This window comes from Neopelma chrysocephalum, unplaced genomic scaffold (assembly GCF_003984885.1).
Source record: "Neopelma chrysocephalum unplaced genomic scaffold, ASM398488v2 Primary Assembly neopelma1_286, whole genome shotgun sequence".
In the NCBI taxonomy this organism is placed as follows: Eukaryota; Metazoa; Chordata; class Aves; order Passeriformes; family Pipridae; genus Neopelma; species Neopelma chrysocephalum.
This window is the reverse complement of record NW_020897948.1, coordinates 463,644-489,378: the sequence shown is the minus strand read 5'-3', so window position 1 is coordinate 489,378 and position 25,735 is coordinate 463,644. Positions and strand designations below refer to the sequence as shown.

Here is a 25,735-nt window from a genome sequence, read left to right as displayed (position 1 = left end):
GGCAGCTTGGGAAAGGCACCAGAGCTGCTGCAAAGGTGAAATCACAGGGACACTGCAGGGCCCCTGCCAGGGAACCAGCCCCTGCACCGCAGCAGGAAGCACAGATACAGACAGGATCCTCCTCATCCCCTCCCTGGGGAGCCCAGAGAGGGTCCACGGGGATCTGGCTGGATGCCACTGACAAACCCCCTCTCTACCCCAGGCCTCCTGAAGCCATCCCAGTTCCCCAGGGCTCACTGGGCACATCGCCCTCTCTCCAAATGCAAACCTGGGAAGTCACAGCCCTTCTCCCCCATCTGCCTGGACAGCAGAGCCATCCCTCACACAGAACTCCATGCCACACCTGAAGCACGTGGCTTTATCCCAGCAGCTTCCCTGTCCTGCTGGCAGGTGCCTGGAGCAGCTGTGCCATGGGGGGCCCACGCCCAAGATGGGAAGGAGACATGGAGGGACCAGAGAACACTGGCATTGCAGGAGCATCCCTCTCCCTTCAACAACTGTTTTTCCACGTTCTCATTCCCCATGCTGTTGAGATGCCATGTGATTTCCTTCCCTAGAAGCCAGTGTGCTGTTCGCAGAGCTACTGTGGTGCAGAGGGTGTGCAATTTTGCTGCCTCTGTCTGCTACTGCCCTGGGAAACAACTCTGGAGAATTTCAACCAAAGCTTTGAAAATATTAAAAATTGACTAGTGCAAAGTTACTAGATAAGAATCTTTAAAATTTATTGGACTAATTGTGTTACATTCAATATTTGATGTGTTTCTCCTGGACAAAGAATTGGCATAAATACAAACAAGCCTTTGTGTGCCTTCCCTAAACAAATAAGAGATAAAGTACTAGAGACAAGGGAACATAGTTCACATCTTCATATTTACATTTTGCCTTTACTTTACAACTTAGCGCCAGGAATATTTACAGAAAAATACAATAAGAACAAAAAGTTCATGTCTTGGCAACATACAGGTATTCATACAAATTGTCTATGATTGAAGCACATGATATCTGGCGTCCTCACTTCTAATTGCTCCTGCTAAACCCGTGGGGAAAAGGGCTGTGTTTGCCTTCAGAGACATCACTCAATCACACAATCATGAAACAGCATAAAATTTGTCTGTGAGGCTGAAATTTAGTTCTCTCCTCTTCCTGGGCACTCAGAACCTTGTGGAAGGAAACACTGTGACCTATGGAGAACCCAGCACACACAGCCCAGGGGCAGCCAGGGCTGCTCCTCCCTATGGCCTTGCACACACTGCTACCCACAGACACCCCAACTTCCACAGGCACTGTCCTCCCCTTCTCCTGCCTGCTGTAAGGTTCTAATGCCTTTTTAAAATTAGCTTTAAAAGAAATGCTCTTCTTTAAAAGAGTTTCTATTAAGGTACTAAAATTTCTGTAATTTCAACACTCTGTAACAAGGTGATGGTGGTCATCCTTCCTGCTCTGTTAAAACAGAATTATGACCCCAAACTGAAAAGTTTGATGAAAAGAGAGAGTCTCAGTTTAGTTCTTGGGGAACACTTGCAGCTCAGTGCCACCTACACGCAGGTCAGTGAGGGGGTCAGCGCTTGTCACCTCTGCTGGACAGGGACACTGACCCAGACCACTCAAGCATCAAATCAAAACCCCCCGGCAGCAGTTTGTGATGTAAAAAACCCCTCTGGATTCTTGACTAACTCTTGCAAATGCCATGGAAATAAACACCATTTGCTCTGACACTTTAAGGGAAAATCTCTCAAGGCTGTACTCTGGACTAGCTGAAGCCATTAGTTTGGCCAGACTTCAACAGGAGCTGGATATAATTCCCAAATTGGTGGTATGCATTTTGTTATGAAGCCTGAGAGCTACACACACACAGGAGAAGGAGGGACAGTCCCTGCAGGCACCCTCCAGTGGCACAGCTCTACCCAGGGTGCCCACTGCTGCCACCAGCATCCAAACCCCGGGGACAGGCAGCGCATTTCTGCATTGCAATGTTTTTATACTGCACTGGGCCTGTCCTGAAGGCTCACCTTTCCAGAGAGTGAATCCACCACTTACAGCCAGGCCCCACTGCCAGCTTGTGACCTGCTCACCAGCTGGTTCTACAACTCATCTGACACAGGGTCTAAATGCCCGTCCCCCAGCACTGGAGCAGCCAAAACGTGCCCAAGTTCCCTTCTTTCCAGAGCTCTGCCAAGTCCCATTGCTCTCATGGCTGTTCCTGCTCCCATGGGTGCCAACCCCACGCCTCAGATGAACATGGAAACAGACTGAAGATGACCCTCCAGCCAAGCACAGGCCTTTTTTAAAAAGTACATCTTCAGGCAATCCAGCTGGCAATCCTGGCCTTGCCAGAACCCACGGAGGGTTTCCCCAGATGCCCATCCCTGCTTTCCTGGGTGCAGCCTGACAGCAGCTCGTGGTGCAGCTCAGTGCTGCACCCAGCCCTGTGTAACACTGCTGCAGGATGGGGGTTGCTGGTATGCTACTGCTGTGCAGATCAGGGTTGCTCAGGATGTTTATTGGTTACACATGCATGGCTCATGCCTCTTAAACCAGCGGACTAAAGTGTGTTTGGCCATTAACTGGATCCAATGGGTACATACACAGTGGGGGTAAATTTAGTGTCCGTGCATTAAATTGCTGCTGGCAGGAGTTTGGCAGAGGAATGAGGCTGCCCAAGGTTCCCTGCACAGCTTGGCCAATGCACCCAAATGCTGCCTTAGGGCTCCTCCTGCCATGTGCCACGTGGGCAGCACAGAGGGTGCTTCCTGCTGCAGGAGTTTTCTTTGGGTGGTTTCATTTATTCACTTTTGATTCATCTGGATCAAATTACAGAGCTCCTGAGTTAAGAAGTCAGTGCACTTGTCCCCTTCAACAAGCACACGTTGCCTAAAACCTGCTTGGTTGACAACCTCAAAGTCCTTTCACATGTATTTTTAGGGGCCTGTGTTTCCATGATCTCTTTGTGAAAAACCACATGGAAAGCCGGGAGCAAGGTCTGTCCTTGGCAGCTAATGAAACAATTAAGACTGCTTCAGGTCAGAACTGTTGCAAAAAGTAACTCTGAAATATCAAAATTCAGTGCCTGACAGGTATCACTGCATGGCTAATAAAAACCACTTTTGAAATAATGTGAGGAGCTCCCCAAATTCCTGCTCACAGTCATCCTCTTCCATTACCTGGTGCTGGAAGGGTAAGGACCTTTGCTGCTGCCAGTGACCAGAGGCTGCACCTCCCCAGGAGTGCCATGATCCATTGCTGCCACTCCAGCTGGGATGCGCCGGGGGATGGAGGGTGCTCCCAAGGCTGCCAGCGCCCACGGCACCTCTGAGACTCCCAGTGCCACACCCAGAGCTGTGAACACCTTTCCCCAGCACATCCTTCGAGTCCTGAACACGTCAAATCCACAGGCTGAACACGAAAACTCCTGACCGAGGTGGAAGGGAAGCACTGCTGCCGAGTGTGAGAACATACAGGAGATTCAAAACAACCTGAAGTTATAACTCCAAAGGGGCTTTCATGGAATTGCAGTTAATGGGGAAAAAGAAGAACTCTTGAATTTTCTTTTCAAGTTGTTTTAGTCTGTTTAACAGGAGCTTCTGAAAAGTGTTGTAGAAGCTGCGAAAACTGCTCATGCTATAAATAACAAGGAGGAGGCAGCCCCGGAATCTCAGATTTCAATCCAATGGAAGGAAGGCAAGTGATGTTTATACTTTTTATGGAAATGGTGAGTAGGTGATACAGACACTTCAAAATAAATTAAGTAGTTGCATAAAAAAAAAATTTAAAAAATAAAAATCAAGCTACTGAAATTAAATGTGACATTTTGCAACAGACCTGAAAGTCATAACCTTGCTTTTATATAACCAAAGCCTCTATCCAGTAACAACTCCTGTTGGAAAGTCAGTTAATTTCAAGTGGTGGTTGTTGTCAGCAGGACAAATCTCATGCAGATGGACTCACTCCCAGCCCTGGAGGGAATGGCCACACACAGCATCTGGGCTTTGGATTTCAGGGCCTGGTGTTTCCAAGCAATCTTCCTCTTCTTGCTTTTGGTACACAAATGGATTACAAGCAGTAAAGGATCTTCTGTTGAGCGCTGAAGGGGGACTGAACATGTCTGTGAAGTTCTTGCAGGGATAGTTAATGCTCTGAAACAGACTTCTCCCCCAAGGAGAGATCCTGCTCCCTTCCCCTTGGACATGTGGGTGCAGCGAGGTGTTTGATGGCAGGTTTGTTTGTATTCTCTTTTCCATCCTCATATGCAGAGATGGCTTTACTTTGATTGTTTTCCCCTCAGAGTGAGACACATACAGTTCCTAATTAGTCTGGAATGGATGACTAGGTGAAGAGATTATGTTGCTAGCATCCAGGAAGACTGGAATTCAGTAATCTTTTGAGGGTAGGTGAATTAAGTCAATATCCCAACTGCAATGTTTTGGATTCATTTCTCATTCCTCCCACATGGTATCTGCTGACTTGTGCTAGAACATGATTTCCTGAATTCCAGAGGGCTGAGGAAATTTGTTGTTGTTATTTAACTGTTTTCATTAGTGTAGCCACCAAGCTCTGATCTAATTGTCCTGGAAGGATAGTGACCTAGGGGTTGCAGTTCTTGAGCCCAACCTCCTGGAAAAGTGAGGTATAAAACTCTGGCTCCAGCTGCCTGTTCCGGTATTTATTGACAATATCTGCTATTTTCTGTTTTCGGCGGACATGGGGGGGGTTGTAGGAATCACTTTCCAGCCTCTTTCTCCGACAAATATTTATTACTGTCTGCCTCACTAAAAAACCTGAAAAAGAAACAACATTTGAATCAAGTTTAAATTCAAGCCTGCGCCCCTTTGCTGGCTTCCCAGCTAAAGACAATTCTGGGGTCTGTCCCATCTAAACCCAGGGGAGATGTTCGGCACCACCAAGTCAAGGACTTTTCTCCATGAGCAAGTGATAACAGACAGCCATGGTCCCCAGGCCTGCAAGGACCTTCACTGGGAAAAAGGAAGGAAGGGACTCACTCAGTAGTACCCGAAACTGGCTGGAGGAGGAGAAGGATTTCTCAGCTTTGCCAGAGGCAAGCAGCTGCCTGCAACAGCACCCTTGGGACAAGAGGGCAAAGAATCCAGGGCAGCCAATACAAGAGTCACAGTGCCACAGCCCTGGCCACGCCACACGGGGACATCAGAGCTTGGGGGGGCCCTGAGGTCACACCAGGTAATGCCAGGGGAGCCCTGAGAGTGAAACAAGTGCCTGTCAGTACTTTTTTCCAGTAGAAATTGCAGTCTCCCACTTGGAAGGGGGATGAGGAAAGACCTGCTGGGTTGTGGCTGGCACTGGTTTCTCTTCCCCTCACTGCCTTGCCACTGTTTTCACCTCTCTGTAACTCACACTGCTGGATGTGGAGGAAGAAGGAGGTGGGGAACACAAGCAGTAGCATTTGGCCAAAACTGGCAGTGAACTTTATCTTACTTTATTTTGAAATGAAATTCATATGCCTCTAAGGAAGTAAGTGTCCCTTACCCCCTTTGCTGTTTCACAAGCTCTTCCTTACAGGCAGAAACAGTCTTCTTCATTTAGAGGACTTAATTCCTGACCCCCAAATCTTGGTTCACGAAGCCTAGCCATGTAATTCCTGACTGCACACAAACCACAGCTGCTGAACTCAGAGACAACAAATTTCACTAAATTAACAGTCCTGAGGCAGCTGAAAAACAAACCCCAACTCTAGGAAAACACACCTGATTCTTTTTCAGTAAAAGCCACTGTCATCAGCTGAATTTATAAACGTTATTTAGGGCTCAGTCTGGCTTTAATTTCCCCAGTGCTGAATTAAGCATGCAAACCCCAGAACCTGAAAGTCATCTACAAAGCAGTTTTATGGCCAGGTACAGGTATTCTAATGCCCATTACTTCATTTTGCTCTGTCCCATGAACTGCTCTCACTGGGTGAGATTTCCAGATGCTGAAGCTAAGTAGCACCAATACCAGGATAGATCCATGAATCCACCCAGGAACAGAGGAAGAGGCAGAGGACACACGCCCTGTTAACACATGCCTGCATGGTATTTTTACTGAACACATTAGAAAATCTGTGGTTTTAAGCCCACCTGGCTCCTGAATCAGAAGGAACACACAGCATGCCAGCACAGTCCAAAATTCAGCAGTACCCTTTGGCACACCCTGGTTCTCCATGCAAACATTAGGGTCACATTTGGGATCTCCCCTATGTAAAGAAGAGGCCTCATTCCAATCTCCAGCCCAGCCCCTCTCTCCTGCTGTGCTGGCAGCCCAGCACTGCCCTCCTGCTCCCTCTGCTGTTCCTGCTCCTGCCGCTGCTGCAAAACATGGCTTTTGTTTGTTCTGCCATGCCCAACACTTTTTCCAAGGAAAGATTCCAGACCATGTATTTTGCAGATACATTATGATTAAAAAGAAATAAAATAAAAACATGAGCCTTCCTAAAACCCTTTAGCTTACCAAGAGCTCTCCTGCTGACTATCATTCCATCCACCAGTGGGATAACCATGTTGAATTTCCCAGTTGCTCCTTGTAGTTTTATCCTGAATAAGCCAGTGTTTAAAGGATGGATGAAGATCACAGGAACTTCCTTTTCAGGAGTGGTAGATCTTAAGGGAAAACCCACAACTGTTAAATCAGTTTTACAGCACTGTTTCAATTAATCTATAGAAGAAAAATGTCCACTTCAAGTGTTAAAGTTAAAAAATGCCTCATGGCTAAGGCAGCAGGATCCTGGGGCATGCTCTGGACCTTAGGAGGGCTCCAGCAGTTGTACTGTGCCTATGATCTCCTGTCTCCACAGGCTGGAGAGCCCTGCAGCCTGGGCACAATCCGTACACAGCACCAACCACCTCACCAGGGAGTGAATCAGGAGGGAGGCTCATCACAGACTCAGATAAAACGACATTTTCTGTTCCCTAATTTATGTTTTATCTACAGTCATATGAAAAGTTCTTTCATGTTTTCCACCAAAAAAGGTCCACTGAGGAATCAAGAAAAATAATGACAATAAGAGCAGTCTTACCTCAGAGAAGTGCTACTATTGGCTGTGGTTTCCACACCAGTGCTTGTCTCAGACACCAGATCAGGGAGGGGGAAGTTTTCTGTAAGAACAGCATGCACCAAATAAAGTTTATCTACTCCAGTTTTTGATTTTTTTTTGTGTGTGTGCAGGGAAAAATTATTTATCATCAGTCAAATCCACACAGCCCTCAAGCATTTATACCATGGATGCTCTTGCATGGTAGTATCTTTAAGTTTAAGCATTCATTGGAGTGTACAGACACACCTCAGCCACCTGCACTCAACAGAGGAGGTCCCAGATCCTCCATTCTCTCAATGCAAAGGTCAAAATGTCCAGAGGAACTTTGAAAGCAGGAATGAGATGAACTATTTCAATTACATAAAGAGCTTTCAAATTATTATTCACAGTATCTCCACCCATCCACAAGTAATCAGCCTCAAGAACAGTGAATGTCAAACAATGCCACCGCTCACCCCTACAGCTCCCTTGAGCCCTGCTCCCACAAACACAGTATCCTTCCTCAAATCCAAGCTCTGTAGATCCCCACCATAACCTACAACTCTGCTGCCATGCACTTGGTAACAAGGACTGGATAATGAAGGTGCAGGAGGAGGAAGTAAGAACCTGAATGCCTGGAAGGGGATTTGGCACTTCCCATCACCTTGTTGGGGTGACAGGTGTTGAGGGTCATTCACAAAAGTCCAGTCTGGGCAGCAGGACAGTGCTTCCATAGAAAGAGTCTAAGGTCCCCAACCAGATTTTGCCATGAGAGCTGGGTACTCAACAGCTGGAGCAAGAGAGGGAGAGCATGGGGAGCCATGGAAACACTCTGAGGGAGAGCAAGAGGGAGGGCAGGCAGTTGGCATTGGGGTGACTAAAAAGTGACAGTTTTTCCACTGTCCAGACTCTAAGATATACAAGAAGCATAAGGCAAAAGCCAAGAACATAAGGAGCATATGGCAAAGGCCCTGGGCTAGGAGCCACTTCCAAGAGCTCCCCCTCCCCCTATCCAACTGCCACGCTTACTGAGGCTCACAAACTCATTTCTTCAGCTCCAGGCCCAGAACTCTGGGAGATTCCTACGGCTGCTGAAAGAAGCAGCCAAGCAGAAACATGCCTGTGTAGCACAGTTGCTGCCTCTGCAGTGAGTTGGCTTTAGCTGCCACTCAAGAAGGAAGTGGGTCAGGGACACCAGTTTGGAAACTGAAGTGGGCGAGGGACTCCTGAAGGAACACCCTCTGGGCCCATGGCCGGATAAGGAAATGATGCTGCAGAACCTGCTGTCTCTCCTGATCCCAGTAAGGCTCTGAGGGATGTGCTGTGGACAAGGTGGTCTTCCTGACAATTTACATCTACACTTCACAGAAAGCTTCCTCTTGATCGCTCCCACTCGCTTGTTGGCTTTACTCTGGAAGGAGCTAAGGGCTCAATTAAGGTCCACCCTTACTGTCAGACTGAGAATCAGGATTAGAAATCAAAGACAGTAAAGCATTGGTTACTGGCCTGTGTTGCAGACACTGCTAAGCTGGGCCAGTGCAGAGAGACTCTCGCACAGCGCTGAGGCCAGGCCATGGCTTGGAACCAGCACACAAAAAGCTCTTGGGGACAAAGGACTCCTCAAACTTAGAGCCAGCTGCCCACCATGGCCACGCCACGGCTGTAACAGGATGGGCAAACCTGGGTCTCTCCCAGACCAGCCACTACCCAGAGTAAGAGAGGAACCACCAAACTAAGAAACATGAAGTTACAGCAGGGGCAGGACCCTGCCTGAGCAACAGGGCAGGAAGGGAGCTGGGATGCACAGCATGGGACAGGCACCCTGAGTGCAGAACAAACGAGCCCTCTCCTGAGAGAGAACATGGAGAGTTTCAAAGGTACCACCAAACCAAGGAGGGTGATGATCTCTTCAGCACAGAAGCAGTAGGTGTCAGAAGCCATTTTTGTTAAAGGAAATTCACTCTGAGGAGACAGCAACTGAGGGGAACTCAAAAGAAGGGAGGGCACACTGTGTTGTGTGCTGAGCTTAAGAAGGTTCATGACAGCATTTCACAGGTACTGCCAGAGCTAAAGGGAACTTCAGACCTACCTCTGCTACTGATTCATCTACACCCTGTGGATTGCCATTCAAATATCAGAAAAATGATTCAGAATCTCAGAAGTGTTGTTACAGACATTAATAAGGATTTATTTTTATTGTGAGGGTGGTGAGGCCCTGGTAAACGCTGGCCAGAGGATCTGTGGCTGTCCCATCCCTGGAAGTGTCCAAGGCCAGGTTGGATGGGGCTTGGAGCAACCCCGTCTAGTGGAAGGTTGCCCCATGGCAGGGGGTTTGTACTAAATGACCTTTAAAGGTCCCTTCCAACCCAAACCAGTCTGTGGTTTCATGATCTAGCATTTGATAAAAGAAGGGAACAGTTTTTCCTCTGGTTCCTGCTCTGTTGTTACTTCAGTGAACAGTAAGAACTCGTACGCACCGATATCATCGTAACGTTCCACCCAGACCACGTACACTTTGGTTTCAGGTCCCATCGGTGGAATGGTCCGGCCCTGAGGCATCCTCTTGGATCTGGAAGTAGGACTGAGCTGTTTTGAACACAAGGGTAATATTTGCAAACATCATGAGTCCAATAACGCAGCCAACGAGTATTTCCCAGCTGCTCCCCAGTCATGCACACCTCAGCCAGGTACAAGCTCTACCAGCTCTCGAGTCAGGGCAGCTGTGCTGGAACTACCCACTGCAATCTGGGTCTCCACACTACTTATATTCAACCCAAATTAATATATGCAATCTTGCATCAATTTAAAATTTTTCTTAATGTTCTCAAAGACCTTAAATCAGTACCTAAATATACATTTGGAAGTGAATTCTAAACAGGCAATCAACAAATTGTGAATCCTTTGCTTACAGATACAGCAGTTCATGTTTTTCTGCTTTGTTACGGTACAAAAGCAACTTCACATCTGGTACTTCAGACACAACTGACACACTGTTTTAAACTGGGCAAGTAGGGCATCTATCCATCCTCAGTTTCCAAGCATGAATTTGCATCTTAATTACTCTGTAACTACTGCATATACTTTTTCCTGCACACATTTCAGGATGCAGAGTATTACTACTTCGCACACCTAAGTTTTATATTTGTAATGTAGTCTTACAATCTCCTACTGTAGGTGCAAATTCTGGCAGGACCAAAGCAGACAAAGATTAATGGCAAGGAACAAGGAGTTCTACACCCCAGGAAACCAAATCATATACTATCAAAAATCCTGCAGCATTGTCAGTGTGCTTCTTGAGAGAAAAAGAAAAAAAATAGCCATTTTTCAATGCAAGTTTTGCCTTACCCGCTGGGAGGGATTAAGATTGTCTGTATGGTTGGGGAAGAGTTCAAGTGTCAGAGGCTGCTGCTTCAATATTCCTGGCAGCAGATCCATGTTGGAGTCACTTTCTTGGTCAGAGACACTGCTTTCCAGTGAATCAGCTGTAGGTCAGAAGAAAGAAGGTGGGTTTAGTCTACTCTTCTGCCAAAAAAACTTTACTGTCATCATGTGTACAATTTTGAAACTAAAAAATGTTGTAAGGCTTTTGAAACTTAATATACATAGATGTATGGCCAAGCCACCATAGCACCCATAAGCAGGAAGAGGAGTCAGGAGACAACAACTGTCAATTATTCCAGAAACAGACTGCAATTAAAGCATTCCCTATGGATTCACCAGTGTCCCAGCAATTTTCTGCAGAATAGCCTCCTCCTTCATATGTCTACAACCCTTTTATTCCAGGTAACTTTTGCATATCAGTTTTAGTGTCTCAAGGATGGCATGAAACCTGTTGCTTCCCTACCTAGCAGTGGTGCACACGCTCCTCCATGTGCTGCAGGAGCACATCACTGACAGGAAAGGGAAAAAAAACACACATCACCAGTTGCTGGTGAACCACAGGTCCAGTGTAACACACCCATGTAACAGCGAAACTGCTGTGCACCCCTGGGCATCACACTGAGAAAGAGGGGCACGGAACAGATGCCACCTCAGGAAGGAGTCTAAGGACTAGGATGCTGTCATTTAAATGTCCATAGCTTTCTGACAAGTCTTGCTAAACACACTACTAGGTAGCTTATTAAGGTTTTGCTTCTGAAAAAGCTCTCTAACAAAAAGTGTTGGTTTCATTTTTGTGAAGAGCATGTACAGAGAGATCTTACTCAGGGACTCCACCGGTGACGGGACAACAAAGGCAATTTCTGTCAGAGCATCTGCATAGTACAGCACCTTCTTCTGCCCATTGAAGATACTTGCCCCAACATCTTCTGAGATAATTAGATCATCTGAAATGGACAGAAAAGGACAGTTCAGCCAGAAGGAAGCACAAGGTGCAATCAATGAGAAAAAATCATGCAAATCTCATTTTAAAATTAAAGGATTTCACAGTCACATCTCATGGCTAACCACCCTTCTCAGATAAATGTTTTTGCTTTTTTGAAGGAAAAGGCATTTTGGGTTGGGAATGGCTTTATGTTGAACACATTTCCAATGTAGTGGATTCCTTATTTCCTAGTATTCTAGTAAGCAGATCTACTACAAGAATATACCTACTATCTATTTCTGAGCATTCCCTCTAGCAGGATCATTCAGTCATTCAATTCCCAAAGGATTCCAACATTTATAACTCCAATCTGATACTATTCTAGAATTCAAAACAGTTTCTACAGACTCTCCTCAGTATTTTCTCTGTCAAGTATTAGAAACTAAGATCTGGCTGCAATCCATGCAAGGAGAGCTCCTCATTCTGACCTCCCACTGATTCCCTTGTCACAGCTGGCCAATACAGGCCTTCAAATACAGAAAGAACCTCACTGCCCTCTTTTCCTTCCCCATCTCACCTCTAGAAAGACTAGCAAGGACTTTGAAATGAATTACTTCTCTGTTCCAGTTTACAGAAGGGTTCCTGGGACAGCTGCCTCAGCAAAGCCAGTGGATCAGTGAAATTCAGCACACTGACAGAGAAGTGGCCAGAGGCACACCAAAGACTCCAAGCCACGCTTTACCATCAGGGAAATGTTCCCACATCTCCAGGGCACAGCTCCCAGGGAACAGCACCACGACCCAAACCCAACTGTTTAAGAACTTCTTTGCTTTTGGAGGTGTGCAGGGAAACATGTCCAAGAAATTATTTTAATCACAACTCACTGGAAGCTGTTCTAGAATCACAGAATCATGCAGGTTGGAAAAGATCTCCAAGATCATCAAGTCCAACTGTCAACTCACCACTGCCAAGCCCACCTCTAACCCATGTCCCCAAGGGCCACATCCACAAGGCTTTCAAATCCCTGCAGGGGTGGTTACTCCACTACTGTCCTGGGCACCTGGACAACCCTTCACAACTTGAGGACCTTTCCTCTCATCCTGTCACTTGTTAGCTAGGAGAAGATACTGAACCCGACCTGGCTCCCCCTTCCTGTCAGGGAGTTGCAGAGCCAGAAGGTTTCCCCTGAGCCTCCTTTTCTCCAGCTGAGCCCCCCCAGCTCCCTCAGCTGTTCCTCATCAGACTTGTGCTCCCACTCTTCCCCAGCAGAACCAGATCAGTAGTAACCTGTCCTCCCTCTCTTCCATTTCTGAATGCCTTTTGGGTTCCTTCTTCCCCCTGTTAGTTGAATTAATTCAGCTATTTGGTGGTCTGTGATCCCATTCAAATGGCTGAAAAAAATCCAAGTTAAAAAGCCCACATCAAATCAGGTCCCCCACTAATTCAGGGCACTGCCTTCTGTACAGTCATACTGACAAATCCACTGCCAAAGGAGGGGAGAGGGCTCTGCCTCTGAGGAAAGCACATTCTGACCCCAGCCTGACTGCAAAATTAAACCCAGATCTGGCCATTCTGTAACCCATCCTAACTTGCTCGGAGAAAGCCATGCCTGTTCTCTAACCTCTCCCCAGCATTTCCAGCCTTCCATGGTTTGTATTTTATTCCATAATTGAAGGGACAAGCCTTCAGCTGGTGAAGGCCATTCCTAAGGCACAGTGACGGGACAGCAGAGCAAATGCTGCTTAAGCACCTGCAGCTGTAACAGTGTCACACCTCATGCAAACATAAGGTCAAGGACGATGAAGGAGCTGGGACCAGCCTGTTCCCTGCCTTTGGGTGGCCCACAGCAGAGGCTGCAGCTCTGGAGGTCACCAAGACCAGGCCTGGCCCTCAGAGCAGTGACACTGAAACCAACTCAGACACTGTCAATTCCTGGGGAATCTGATCAAGTTGTCCAAGGGAGAAATTAACCCAGTTCACAGTTTCCCACCCTGGGAAAGCAACTCACTGCCCTGAGGATCATTTTGGGTGACAGAATGGGGAGAGGGTGGTACATGACAAGCCCAGGGAAGGAGCTGTTCTAGTGGAAAACAGCAGAGCCAATGAAGCAGGACAGAGGAGCAGTATGTGGGCTCCAACTTCTGGGACCTACAAACAGCAGCTTGTTTTCATTCCTTCCTACCAAGCCCAACTACAGGGCTAACTTATGAGTCAATATCCCATTTTAATCTACTTACAGAACACTGAATCACACAGTATTTCAAGCCTATTTGGCAGTATGTAGCACAATCTGCAACCGATTTCACCTGAATACTGGTTTGGGATAATATAATAAAGACTCATCAACTCTGCTAAAAATATAGCCTGGAGGTATTTCTTGCTGAGACTACTTCCTCCCAACAACATACAGACATTTACACATTTCTTTCTAGCAAACATCAGCATTTATCAAAAAAAAAACCCAAAAAAATGCCAGTGCTCAGACAAGTATACAGGAGAAAGAAATTTTAAATTGTCTTCTAAAGGAGCCTAAACATTTTAATTTAGTATTATAGCATTTACTACATCTTACCTTGTTCAGGTCCCTCTTCATCACTGTTGCAGCTGTTGATTGACCAGCTTGTTGAGACATGACCAGTCCACCCAGGGTGCTTCCCAACGTCAACAGACCAGCCAAGAGACAACAAGAACTCCAGGAAGTGGGGCTGGACAATTCTGGAAGACTCCATGTTCTTCAGGATCTGAAACAACCAGCAACAATCATGTTGGTAGAGGAGCAGGAAACAAGTCTCTTCCTCCATAGTTTTTTAATTAACATTTTTTGTCACCAACACGGTTTTACCCAAATACAGCTACAGAACAAGCCCGGAACCCCAGACCTTCTACATGGACACTACTCCCTGCTGCCCAGTGTCCTCCCATCCTGCTTGGCCATCTCCTATTCAATCAACTTGACTTTCTACTAGCATTTTCAAAGCCTCTAAAACAGTGAATCAAACTGCTGGAAATGGTAATTTTGAGACTCAGCCACTCATCAGGAACAAAACACAGAGCGTTCAGTGCAGAATCTGCCTTAGTACCAAAGTTAACACAAGGGTTTTCTGGACGATTTTCACTATTAAACTGAGGTGAAATTAGCAGAGAAAAGTATTTTCCTCACTACTCACCTGTACATGACATGCAGCAATTTAGAGGGCAGGCATCACGGCACATTAAATTATGAAACATATTTTCCAAAATAATTTTCAGCAGGACTGAGTGTGCACTTTAACCAAACATCACACTGTCCTGTTCACTTTAAACTTTAATCCTACTTCTGACAGAGATCTGGAATGTTTCCACATCTGATGGCAATTGTTATCTCATTATGACCAAGTGAGAGTTGAGCCCTTCACCAAACAGCACACAGGGACATGGGGGATTTCTGATTTGGGTACCAGAACCACTGGGGTTGGTGGAACAGACTATGCATCCGTTCTTTCCAGGCCACGCAGGAATTTGTGCTGGGTCAGGAGCATCAACGATTTTGGTTTGTGCAGGGGCAGAACACCAGGATACAGGGTCCAACAAAGAAGAAACTGCAGGGACGGGCAGTGGAAGAAAAGCTTCCAGGCTGGAGGCTCCGTGTAGCCACATGGTCCTGACACCCCATCCCAGTGCCTCGTACAGAGTTCAGCAGTGACCACACACAGTGCACTGAAATGTCATTATTAACCCTCATTACTGAACACATTGAAGTCATAGCTGTGCGTCAGAACAAGACAGGATAAGTGTGGTTTAAAAGACATAAGAGTTCCACAAGAACATATAAGCATTCTGCCAGCTCAGCAAGAGCATATCTCAGCTCAAAGGCAAACATAGTGTGTCTTGTTTCACAGCTGACTTAGCAGATGAAAACACTTCGTTTTCAGTGAAAACACTGGCTACTCTGAACTTCAGTTTGAGCACTCACAAACAGCATGATCCTGGTTTCAGGAAATGAATCGTGTCCCACACAGAAGTAGAAGGTGCTGCAGTGTTCTGTCCACTGTGCATCCACAGAGACACAAGGAGTTGACATCATGATTTATTATGGAAGCCAGCTTCTACTCTTTACCACGAGAATTATGAATGGAATGAGAAGGTACTAGAGAAACACTCTTCTCTAATGAGCCCATAAACCCTCTTAGCAAGTTTATAGGTCACAAAGAAATCACAGTTTAGATTTGCACAAATTAACCTGATTAACCTAATTGCCTTTGAATCTAAATAGTATAATGTAAGGACTTACAAAGCAATAATACTTTCCTACTTGCAGAAAGTTTTTCATTCCTTTAACATGTGTTTAACATTAGAATGAAACCAAACTACCTTGACATTGCACATTGCTGGAACAAACTGCAACCTTTCCTGCAAGCTGAGCCAACAAAGCTGAAATGCTTTTCTGATCTGAATCTCTGAACTCTACAAATAAGGACAATAAGGACAGAACAGATAATAAAAATACTATTAATATTTTCATATATATTTTATATTTTTTTTTAAATATTAAAAGTGTTACAATAATCCTAAACGTGAGCAACGTACTTCAACGTACAGATGAAGAGAGTATGCAGTGACTTGTAGCTCACACTGGTTCTGGCACTCCACTCTAATCACCAGCAGTGATGCTTTACTCACTTGAAAATTACTAGAAACAAGACAATATAGACCAGCTGGCACACTTTCACTTACCTCCTGGCTCGTTTTCTGGCCTGCCTTCATGTAGAAAATGAAAACAGTATCAAAAGGACGACAAGGTAGTAAATCCAAGTAGCCAAGGTCATCAAAAAACCCAGGAAGAGCAGAGTCAAGTGCAATCAGGTGAGGAGGTAGACGACTGTTAGCAGGCTCCTGTCCAATAGACAAGAGTTCATCAGCTTAAAAAAATATCTTTCTTAACTGAAAGGTTTTTGCGGCTGGAATAGCAATCCATTAAAATATAAAAAGACCATTTCCCTTTCCTAAGAGCAAAATAATACACAAATTTCTGATGCAATATAATCCTGTTACTGTAAATGAGTAACAGCAAGCATGACAGGTTGACAATTTGTTGCATTCTACTTCCATTAAATAAAAACAGTATTTTGCCAGTGAAACAGCCTCAGATTTTGCTCTGGAAGAGCACACAACAAAAGCAGCAGATGCTTTCAAAACATCACAGCTATGCACATAGTCACATGTGCAATTCCATATTAACCTAAATACCAATAATATGGAAAATATTGAGCACTTTCAGACATCATTTTTGCAAATGCTCAGTCATCTACTTTTGTTGACAGCTTTCTGGAAGGAAAAGCAACAAATAAAAGGAGAATCGACAGATTTTCAAACTGGCAGAATTTCAAACTAAGAATATGGATCATCTCTATAAATTCTTATTTCAGCTTTAAAAAGAAACCTCTACATTCACTATGTACCCCCAAGTGTTTGTGCAGGACTAAACCACTTCAGCACAACCACCTCTGCAGCAGAACTTCCATGGCAGTCACGTTCAGAAAACCTTCAAAAATCACTCCAAAACCTAACTCAAGCTGTGGGAATGATTTCAAGTGTGAATGTGATGGCTCATGCACCCACTGCACACAAAGATCACCTTCAATGCCTCTAGTGAGAGGAACCCGAAGTGAGAGAGGAAGAGGCGCGCGGTCTGGAACTCCTGTGCCGGCGGCGGGGGCTTGCACTCCGTGACGGGATCAGGAAAGCTCTTCTTCCGCCACTCCTCCTCGCTCTTCTGATCTATGGAAGTCTCAAAGACAATCTGCTGGGCCATGCCATTCCTCAGCTTTTCGTGTCGCTCTTCGAGCTAGAAAACATTGTGTGAACTGCTGATTTCACCAAAACCACCAAGAGCAACAGAGAAAACAGTTCCAGCCCTTAGGAAAGCTCTAAGTCACAGGTACAGCAGCAACTGCAACGCACCGCCAGGACGGTTACTAAAGCACTATCAGCAAGACCTTGCAACGTTACAAAGTGAACATCTGAACATCATGTTTGCACAAGAGAGCTGTTGTAAATATCCACTATGGGCTATGGCTTCTGTTCTGGTGAACAGAAACTCAAACACATTAGACTCTGTGAAACTTTAAAATATTTGAGACACGCACTCCCTTTTTCCTTGCCAGGAGGTCCCAAAAAAGCCCCCCCTTTCCCTTTCCCTAGAAGAAGCAACAAAATGCAAGTCATTGCTTCCCACAATACCAAGGTATTAGGATCAGCATTAAAACATGTTGAGCAGTGCCTCCCAAAAAACACATCCAAAGCATTGTCATCTTCCTGGAGAAGTGCACAGATTTCATTAATTTGCAGAGGTTATTATTCCATTAATATGAAATTAGACAAGCTAAAGAGTAAAACTATTTACAGCAAGACATAAGTGCATGACAGTCAAAAACCCCAAGAAGAAAATCAAGTCAGAGACAGTTACTTACTTCCTCATTCACAATTTCATGTAAATCAGGAATACTCAAGTCAGCTTTCACAAATGGAATCTTGTCCACTTCTTCAGGAAATGGGCGGTGTTTCACACTGTATTTCAATCCAACATCATTTTTAGGAGCTGGTCGAGGTTCTGGTACAAATGTCTGACAAAAAAAGAAGATTGTTTTTACATTCCAGGTATTGTATCGCTAGACAATACTTTATTATAGCAGATGAAAACCATTCCCTCTCCCCTCCCCACCAGAACTACACTAATCCATTAGTGAACAGATCATTAAAAAAACATAAAGTACTTTAAGTTAATAGACCTGTATTAAAAATGTGACTGAATTTTAAAAAGAGATACAATTCTGCCCATTTTGGAACCTACAAACCCTGCTTACTGTCTAACCTCTAAGCAGCTGCAAATCCCAATAAAAATGGCAAGTTTACATGGAAACATCTTATTTTCAGCCCATTCTAAGTGTACTGAGTGAAAGCTGGCAAGTGTTTGAGAAGCTCCATTTCAACCCTCCTGACTCTGATGATCACAATAAGCCAAGGCCTCGAGGAGAGCAGCAATGCTGTGGGTCAGGAGGGAGATGCACTGCCAGAATATCTGAAGGGCTTACATCATGAATCATGATGTAATTCTGACATGGCCACTACATTATGTTCTATACTGCCAGTATGTAGTTCCAAACTTCAAGTTACCAAATAGAGCAACAAAAGATCTAGGTGCAGGTTTACAGGTGCATAAGGTCCAAGCAAGCAAGACCTTTCATTGCATCTTGAGTGCTGTTTCATACGTTTATTTACTACCAATTACATTTCAAAAGGGCAAAACTATTAAAGTTATAGAATGCCTTCAAGTTGGAAAAGCAAGGAGCTCAGCAGTGAATTCATGACCTGTCCTTTGGTGTAAGAGGGAGCACACTTGGACTGACACTATTTAGCCACGGGGCTCAGCTCCAGTGACAGCACAGCTCCAAACACATCCCAGAGGGTCTTCCCGAAGGCTGCTTCATGTGGACATTCCAGCTGAGACTGACAAACACTCTTTTCAGCTACATCATTATTGCCTTTATTTTACCAAGGGTCATGTGAAGAATTTAAAGATTTGGAGAAATTCACAGACAGAAATTTTCATATCAGGAGTACATGTTCCACTAGACAACTGCAGTAAGGAATTTTAGTGTAAAACGAGACTGGGGTATTTCTCCTCCACTGTTTCTCTCCAGACCTGTTCCAGAGTTCATCTGAATAATTTTTTTCCCAGCAGGTTTACAGCCATCTTTGCAACATCAGGTTCTGTAGCTTAAAGAGCTGTTCTCTCTGCAGCACCACATTCTATGCCTCCAGACTTCACTCCCTGTGCTGCAAGGGCTTTGCCTGACACCTGAAAACCAGCACCAGCACTCATGCCTACTAAATACACTGTGCCTTACCCACCACTTCAGAAGATGCTTCAGAAAAAAAAAAAAACAGAGAATGCCCCCTCCCCCCTAAGCAAGTCTAGAAGGCAACAGCACTATCACAGCCTGCAGTTAATATTAATCACGAGTGGTAAAGAGTCACCAGAGATGTGGCACATTACCTACAGCTAAAGGCCCCGTAGCTCAGCCTTAATGTATAATCACCAGCTCTGGGGGGCTGTCTCACATTAGTGGAATTTCTGCTGAACATCTCTAAGTTAAAGATTTCTTTACGGGCTTTGATAGAGACCTTTTGATTTGCTTTAGCTCCTCTTGGTAAAAGACAGAGTTGCTGGGCCCATGCAAATCTTCCAGATGTCCCACGGATCAAAACCGTGACAGAGGGGAAAGAGTCATCTGCAAAGCACATGGGTTAAGAGAATAATACATCATATGTTGTAAACAGTTCACTGCGTAATCATTTAACAAGAGAGAAATGCAGGCATGATGGCAGAGGTTTTGTTTTCAAGGTTAACTCCTCCCTGACCCTGAAGACAATTCCCAGTGAGAAGCAAGCAAACCTCCTCTCTGCAGCAACTGCTATTCCACTTTGTGGTCTGTTCAGGAGTTGCCAGCTCTGTTTCATGATTAAAAGTAACTTTCACCCAAATTCATGCATATCACAGTTTCTCTCCAAATTATCTCCAGGAAACTGAAGAAGATTGTCCAGTCACTGCCTGTTCAGGTGAGACAATGACCATATGGACACAGATTCCAGGATGCTTCCATGACCTTCTGCAAAGGTCCCTCACAAACAGCAGCAGTAAGAACAGGGGAAGGACAAGAGACAATGGCCAAAGACTGGGGAAGATTCTGACTCCACACCATTGAAAATTTTTCACAAGAAATAGGGACATAGAGAAGTTGTCCTCACAGGTTTGCAAGACCTACTTGGACAACACCAGGTTGCATTGTCCTGGTCCAAATTCAATGCTGGCCTTGTTTAGAGCAGGAGGTCAGACTGCAGAGTCCTGAGGTGCCTTTCTACTGGCACAATGATGGTTTTAACATTGCAGGGATTTCAGTCCTCCTTTGAGATCTAAAAGGCCAATAGACACCTTAGATGAGGGATCATCATAGTTCTACAGCTCTTCTTTGTAAAGGTATTTGCATTTATCTTTTGTGCACATAAACCACACACTGGCACCATCAGGTAACTAGCAGATTTTTGTTCCTTCCCCAGTATTTCAGGGGAAGTACAGAGTGCAGCATAGCTAGATAAGCACACACAGAGACCACCAAAACCAGCTCCCCACAGTCATTCACTTCAGTGATCTGCCTCAGAAGCGACCTGACGTACTCATTCATTATTGCAATTAATCTTGTAATTCAAAGGGGATTTGTAAGCAAGTTATGCACAGCAAGAAAAGGTAATCTAATTTGTGATTCTAATAGCTTTACAGGATTCCTCAGTAATGCACTTATCAGAGGCAGAGTGAGGATGAGAATTGCTTAGCCATTCTAGCATGCTCTAATCCATTCCAATCAGAAGCACACTTGCTCCAACACAGACTGGGGGTGGATGTGTGGCAATAGCTCCCAGCATCAGAGCATCCTGCAAGATCTGTTTAATGATTTTCAATGAGGTCAGAGCACTCTGGACCACAATTCAAAATAACTTCTCTGAGCCAGTTCATGCAGTTCTGTGAGATCTCTGTTCTCAAGACTAGTATCCAGGCCCCATCATGTCCATAGATGAGGAAAATATAGCAAATCTAACATAGGTTAGACTGAGGTGGCACGTAAGAGAATTTTTATCTGTTCTGTTAGATAATGCCATGACACATGAAGACTTACAGAGGGATCAGTTATTCAGTTCAAAGTGTCATTTAATTTAATACCTCCACCTCTCGGTGGTCAAAGTCTATGAGGCTGAAACAAAGTTAAGATTCAGCTGTGAAAGCCAACATTCTGTGACAAGTCTCCTTTACAGAAGGTGTCATTGACAGAATAGGATGGACATGGGGAAGTTATAACAGCTTCTAAGCACCTAAAAACCACCGGAGTTGAAAGCACCCACAGAAATATGGAGTAACAGGAGGTCTAAAGCAAGCAACAGCAATGGTGCAAGCATAAAGGAGACACATCACCATGTGCTGAGCACTTACACCCATCAAATCTCCTATACTCTTTACATTTTAATTGTTTTATGAACAAGGACGTTTCAAACTACAATGCTCTTGCCTTTGTCCATCACCCATAATTTCAGTGGTAGTCAGCAGCAAGCATCCAATCTAACTGGGTGGAACACCTTGACAACTGCATGAACCATTTGGGTGGGTTTGTGCATGTTTGCTATTAGTGGCATTACAGTTACTCCCACCACTTTATGCCAGAGCACCTCTGCTCAGTGTGCACACCCACAACACGGAACTCCCTGAAACACGGGAGAGACACTTGAAGAAGTACCTTTGTTTTGCAGCTCTATACAAAGAGTTTCAACCAGAGGAAGAAGGAAATGGGGAGTCTGAACTTACTCTGTTCGTTCCCTAGAGGCTGCTCCAACATGGCCAGGATGACACTGTTATCCAAAACGAAGTAACGGAAGCTGTGCTTGTTTATGGTAGGGAGACGGGAATATTTAATTAACGTGGCTTCATTCACCAAGCTGCAAGGAGAAGCAGGACCACTGGGAGAAGGAAAGGCTCCAAGTAACTGCATAATGCTGCAAGTGGGAAAGAAGTTGAGAGTTATGACAGATTAAGACAATGAACTGTTCCCCCAAGAAAAAACCTGCACTCATATTCTTCATCTGTATCTTAATCTAGCAGCTACTCTACCAGGGCACACCTGCCCTCACCCATGTCATGGTTTGACAGCCTGTTTTAAAGTAATCAGTAACTTCAGAAAAACATACATGAAAACCTACAAATAAGGATACTCTGCCTACAGAATGGGTTTCTTTATAACCTAGGTTATAAATATATTAAAACTTGCTTTAATGCATGAAAATCTGTACCCTTCCACAGCTCTGTTTATGTTCATTCTTAAAAGATTATTTCTCCAATCACCCATACTTTAGCCCTCTCATATCAGATAGGCAGTGCATTAGTTATGATTGCCTTTGCTTTCTTCAAGTACAGACTACAGTAACATAAAACTCTAAGGGATTAAGACCCTAAAACATCCAGGATCACATAAGCATGACAACCACAGATGGCAACCTTCCCTGGAAGAAAGCCTCCACGTGTGGTCCAACTGTGCCTACCTCCTTGGAGGCACAGCCTTGGGAGGCTTCTAGAACATCAGTTTAAATCATCTGAAGTTGTACAGGATCTACCTAACAGTATCAGAAACTGAAAATGCCTATGGCAGGAACCACTAATGAGAGTTGTCCAGTGTCACACTGAAGATCATATGATCTAAGTCAGGACTTTATTCTTAACACCAGCACCAAGACCAAAAGTAAGTTTATTAAAATCCTCCCCACACGCTTTTCCACTTTACTCTGAAAAGAAATAGTTTCCTCTCCCTAAATGAAAAGAAACGCTTTTAGGCAACAATAAAGGTTTGTCTAGAAGTTCCAAAGAGCAGTAGCTTTTCCTTTGAAACCACACAGTTGTTTTTACTAACAGTAACATTCATAACAGTTGGATTGCAAACCAAAGCAAAATGGAAAGCAGCTATCACCTTTTGCAAAACATATTTATCCTCCCCATCCTCAATCTGTCCTGTCTACCATCATGCTGTTCAGCCCATAACACAGTGCTTTCCAACTTCTCTGGAGCAAATCCCAATTTTCCTCTCTGTGCTTCCCCTCCCCAGCCCACACATTATCTGTTACTGCATTTCCAGCAGAACCTCTCAAATATATTAAGCAAGCCCAATGCTGTGGGCAGGAAGCCATCCCATCCTGCTCCAGATACATCTGCTGCATGTGCCATTCCCTGCTGTCACACACAGTCTCTCAGTTCCCAGTCAGGGTGGGGACAGTGTGTGTTGTCAGGTTGAGAAGAAGGGGCAATGGAAAGGCAGGATCACTAGGTCAAGTGGGAGAGAGAGGGAATTGCTGTCTGCAGAGAGGCCTCTGCAGGAGGGTCTGGGTTTTGGTGTACAAGGAAGCGAGCAGGCAGGAGGGGAAAACAGTGATCACAGGGATCTCTTTTCTGTTAATGCCTGCAGTGGGAGGGGGGACAGATTTAAGGCAGTGTCTTGCCCAAAGAGCAAAGCAAGGGAGCTTCTGCCTAACCTCTCAAATGCTCTTGTTACATCGGAGATCACCAGCTGGGAACTCCTAATTAAACACCCTCAGTCCAGGCAACACTGAACATTAAAGGTACTCTGGCAAATTAATTACATACCACGTTAGTGTAGCTTCAGCAGCATCCTTTACTCTCATGGATGCGGGGTTTGGCTCCTTATCTCCTTTGTACTTGACCTCCTGTTCACTGTTTTTGGATTTACTCCCTGAAATGCCCAGCTCCACAATCTCCAGTACCTCTTTCAAACAATCCTAGAACACAAGAGGAACCACCTTAAAGCAGAAGCACTCCAATAAACATCTCCAAGACCTCAGGGAAACAGTGATATTTCATTAAGTAAAATAAAGCACTGCTGGTAATACGAGGTCAGAAATAAAGGCAGAAGATTATTCCAACACTGTTATAGAAAGATCACATTTTCTACAGAACTGGTATTTTCTCCATCTATAGATAATTACTTATGTTTGCATCCTAATGGTAAAAAGTGCTTTGAATGAATAAATACACACAGTATATTGCATTACCTATGTACCAAATTGCCAAGAGGACTATTATGAATGCAACTGAAAAATGTAAACATATTTAAAGAGAACAAATGCATTTCTGGGACTCTCTGCAGAACTTTTAAATTCTAAGCACATTAAGAATCAACTCATCTGGCAAATTGCAAGAAATCCTTTTCTAAATCTTTCAATTGCCAACAGCTTTCGTTAGTAAAATATATCATGGTATCTAATTCATCAAGAGAAGAATAAGAATATTCTAAAAGTACACTGTAAAAGCTTCAACAAATCAATCACAGGAGAGGCCAGCACTCAGTAGAACAACAGGTATGACTCACAAGTGCCGTACATAAAAAAACCATCTGCTGAAAATATTTGGATTGCTACAACAAAGGTTCAGATCTCATGGCCTGAGCTACAGAATAACAAGGAAAGCACTCTACTGAATAAATAAGAGGCTAAAATTGAATACAAGTGGTCAGTTTGTACCACCACAGACCAGACAGGGTTCTACATCTTGGCCTCTGTCCTTCCTTATATTCATCACTGATATAGAATAAGAGGCAAAGATGAAAAATAAGAGTTTTCTGACAGAGCAAAATTAACCAGCACTGAGCTGCAAAGACTGGCTGTGAAGAGTTGCAGCAGAGTTGACAGTTTTGGCTGGCAATACAGCAGGTGAAATTCAAAGCAAGTATAAGGGGAGGCACCTGGAAAGCTGCATTTCTAACACGTGCAAATGCAGGGAAAGGTCCCCACTTGACTATCGTGACTCAGGAATGAGCTACTCTGTCCAGTTCATAACACACACAGTATATAACACTATCTCCTGATAGTGCCAATTGAAATAAAAAAAGATCCAAATGAAATGGAATAAGGCAACTGATTAAACCCATGCTGTGCCACGTCCAGGGAACTAAACCCATCCTGTCCCAGTCACCTACTGCCATGCCAGTACTCAAAAGCATGTGTATAAAGTATCTTTATTTAAAGTCCTGCTTGTGGATTTTCAGTTCTCATTTTTCAAAAATACATGTATTTTTATATGTGTTATAGAATATATAAACAAAATATAATTCCCATATCATTGCAAGAAGAAAAAAAAAAGAAATAATGTTCTATCTAAAACTACATCAAAATATTACATTATACATAAAAATCTATAATCTATAAAAATACAGAAAGATCATTGAGTTGGCTCTGAAAGGAGACCAATAATAAAAATATGCACATAAATTTTTTTTTTAAGCAGCAGGGCAGAAGGTAATTAGAAACATCACGCTCTCATCACCATGCTCTTCTCCAGCTTCCCAAGCAAATTCCATCTTAGATTGAGCTATGCTTTGCTCAGTTTCTAGAAAACTGATTTCTTGGTGAAACAAACTCTGATTATCAAAATACCAGAGGAATTCTGTTAAGTCTAGAAGATGCTTTAGTCACGTAAGAGCTGAGAAATGAGAAGAGTCATGGCTACCTGCAGCAGGTAGCTATATGTACCCCATTCAATTCCACATTTCTCTTTTTGTTTTCTGTTTTTTTCCAGGTTTGTTCTCTCTTCTTCCAGTTTCACAAGGCAAGAAGAAAGATCGAGATATTCTTAGAACTATAAAGGTAATTTTGAAGCCAAAAACCTTATCGGAGAATAAAGAGCAGAAGTTGAAGTTCAGAAGTATTTTGCATAGAAACCAGTTTTGAAATTCCTTAAAAAAACCCCCACTATTTTAAAGTATATTTTTAAAACGTATATCTTTTTAGTACATTTTTTAAATGTATATTTTTGAAATATACATATGTTT

The 25,735-nt window shown here is 44.1% G+C and overlaps 1 protein-coding gene across 5 annotated transcripts in view; it reads right to left on the bottom strand.

Moving 5' to 3' along the window:
• Positions 1 to 697: 697 nt before the first annotated feature.
• Positions 698 to 25,735, bottom strand: part of RALGAPB (Ral GTPase activating protein non-catalytic beta subunit) — a 57,460-nt gene continuing 32,422 nt past the window's right edge. For all 5 annotated transcript variants that reach the window (XM_027704692.1, XM_027704693.1, XM_027704694.1 and 2 more), the window contains 13 exons: positions 23,536 to 23,687; positions 21,712 to 21,899; positions 19,485 to 19,591; positions 17,771 to 17,923; positions 16,936 to 17,145; positions 16,035 to 16,193; positions 13,894 to 14,062; positions 11,221 to 11,343; positions 10,364 to 10,500; positions 9,496 to 9,604; positions 7,022 to 7,100; positions 6,457 to 6,605; positions 698 to 4,775 (listed from right to left, as the gene is read on the bottom strand). In XM_027704692.1, coding sequence (XP_027560493.1) covers positions 4,582 to 4,775; positions 6,457 to 6,605; positions 7,022 to 7,100; positions 9,496 to 9,604; positions 10,364 to 10,500; positions 11,221 to 11,343; positions 13,894 to 14,062; positions 16,035 to 16,193; positions 16,936 to 17,145; positions 17,771 to 17,923; positions 19,485 to 19,591; positions 21,712 to 21,899; positions 23,536 to 23,687 — 1,929 coding nt within the window. In that variant the 3' untranslated portion in view covers positions 698 to 4,581. The remainder of the gene's footprint in view (positions 4,776 to 6,456; positions 6,606 to 7,021; positions 7,101 to 9,495; positions 9,605 to 10,363; positions 10,501 to 11,220; positions 11,344 to 13,893; positions 14,063 to 16,034; positions 16,194 to 16,935; positions 17,146 to 17,770; positions 17,924 to 19,484; positions 19,592 to 21,711; positions 21,900 to 23,535; positions 23,688 to 25,735) is intronic.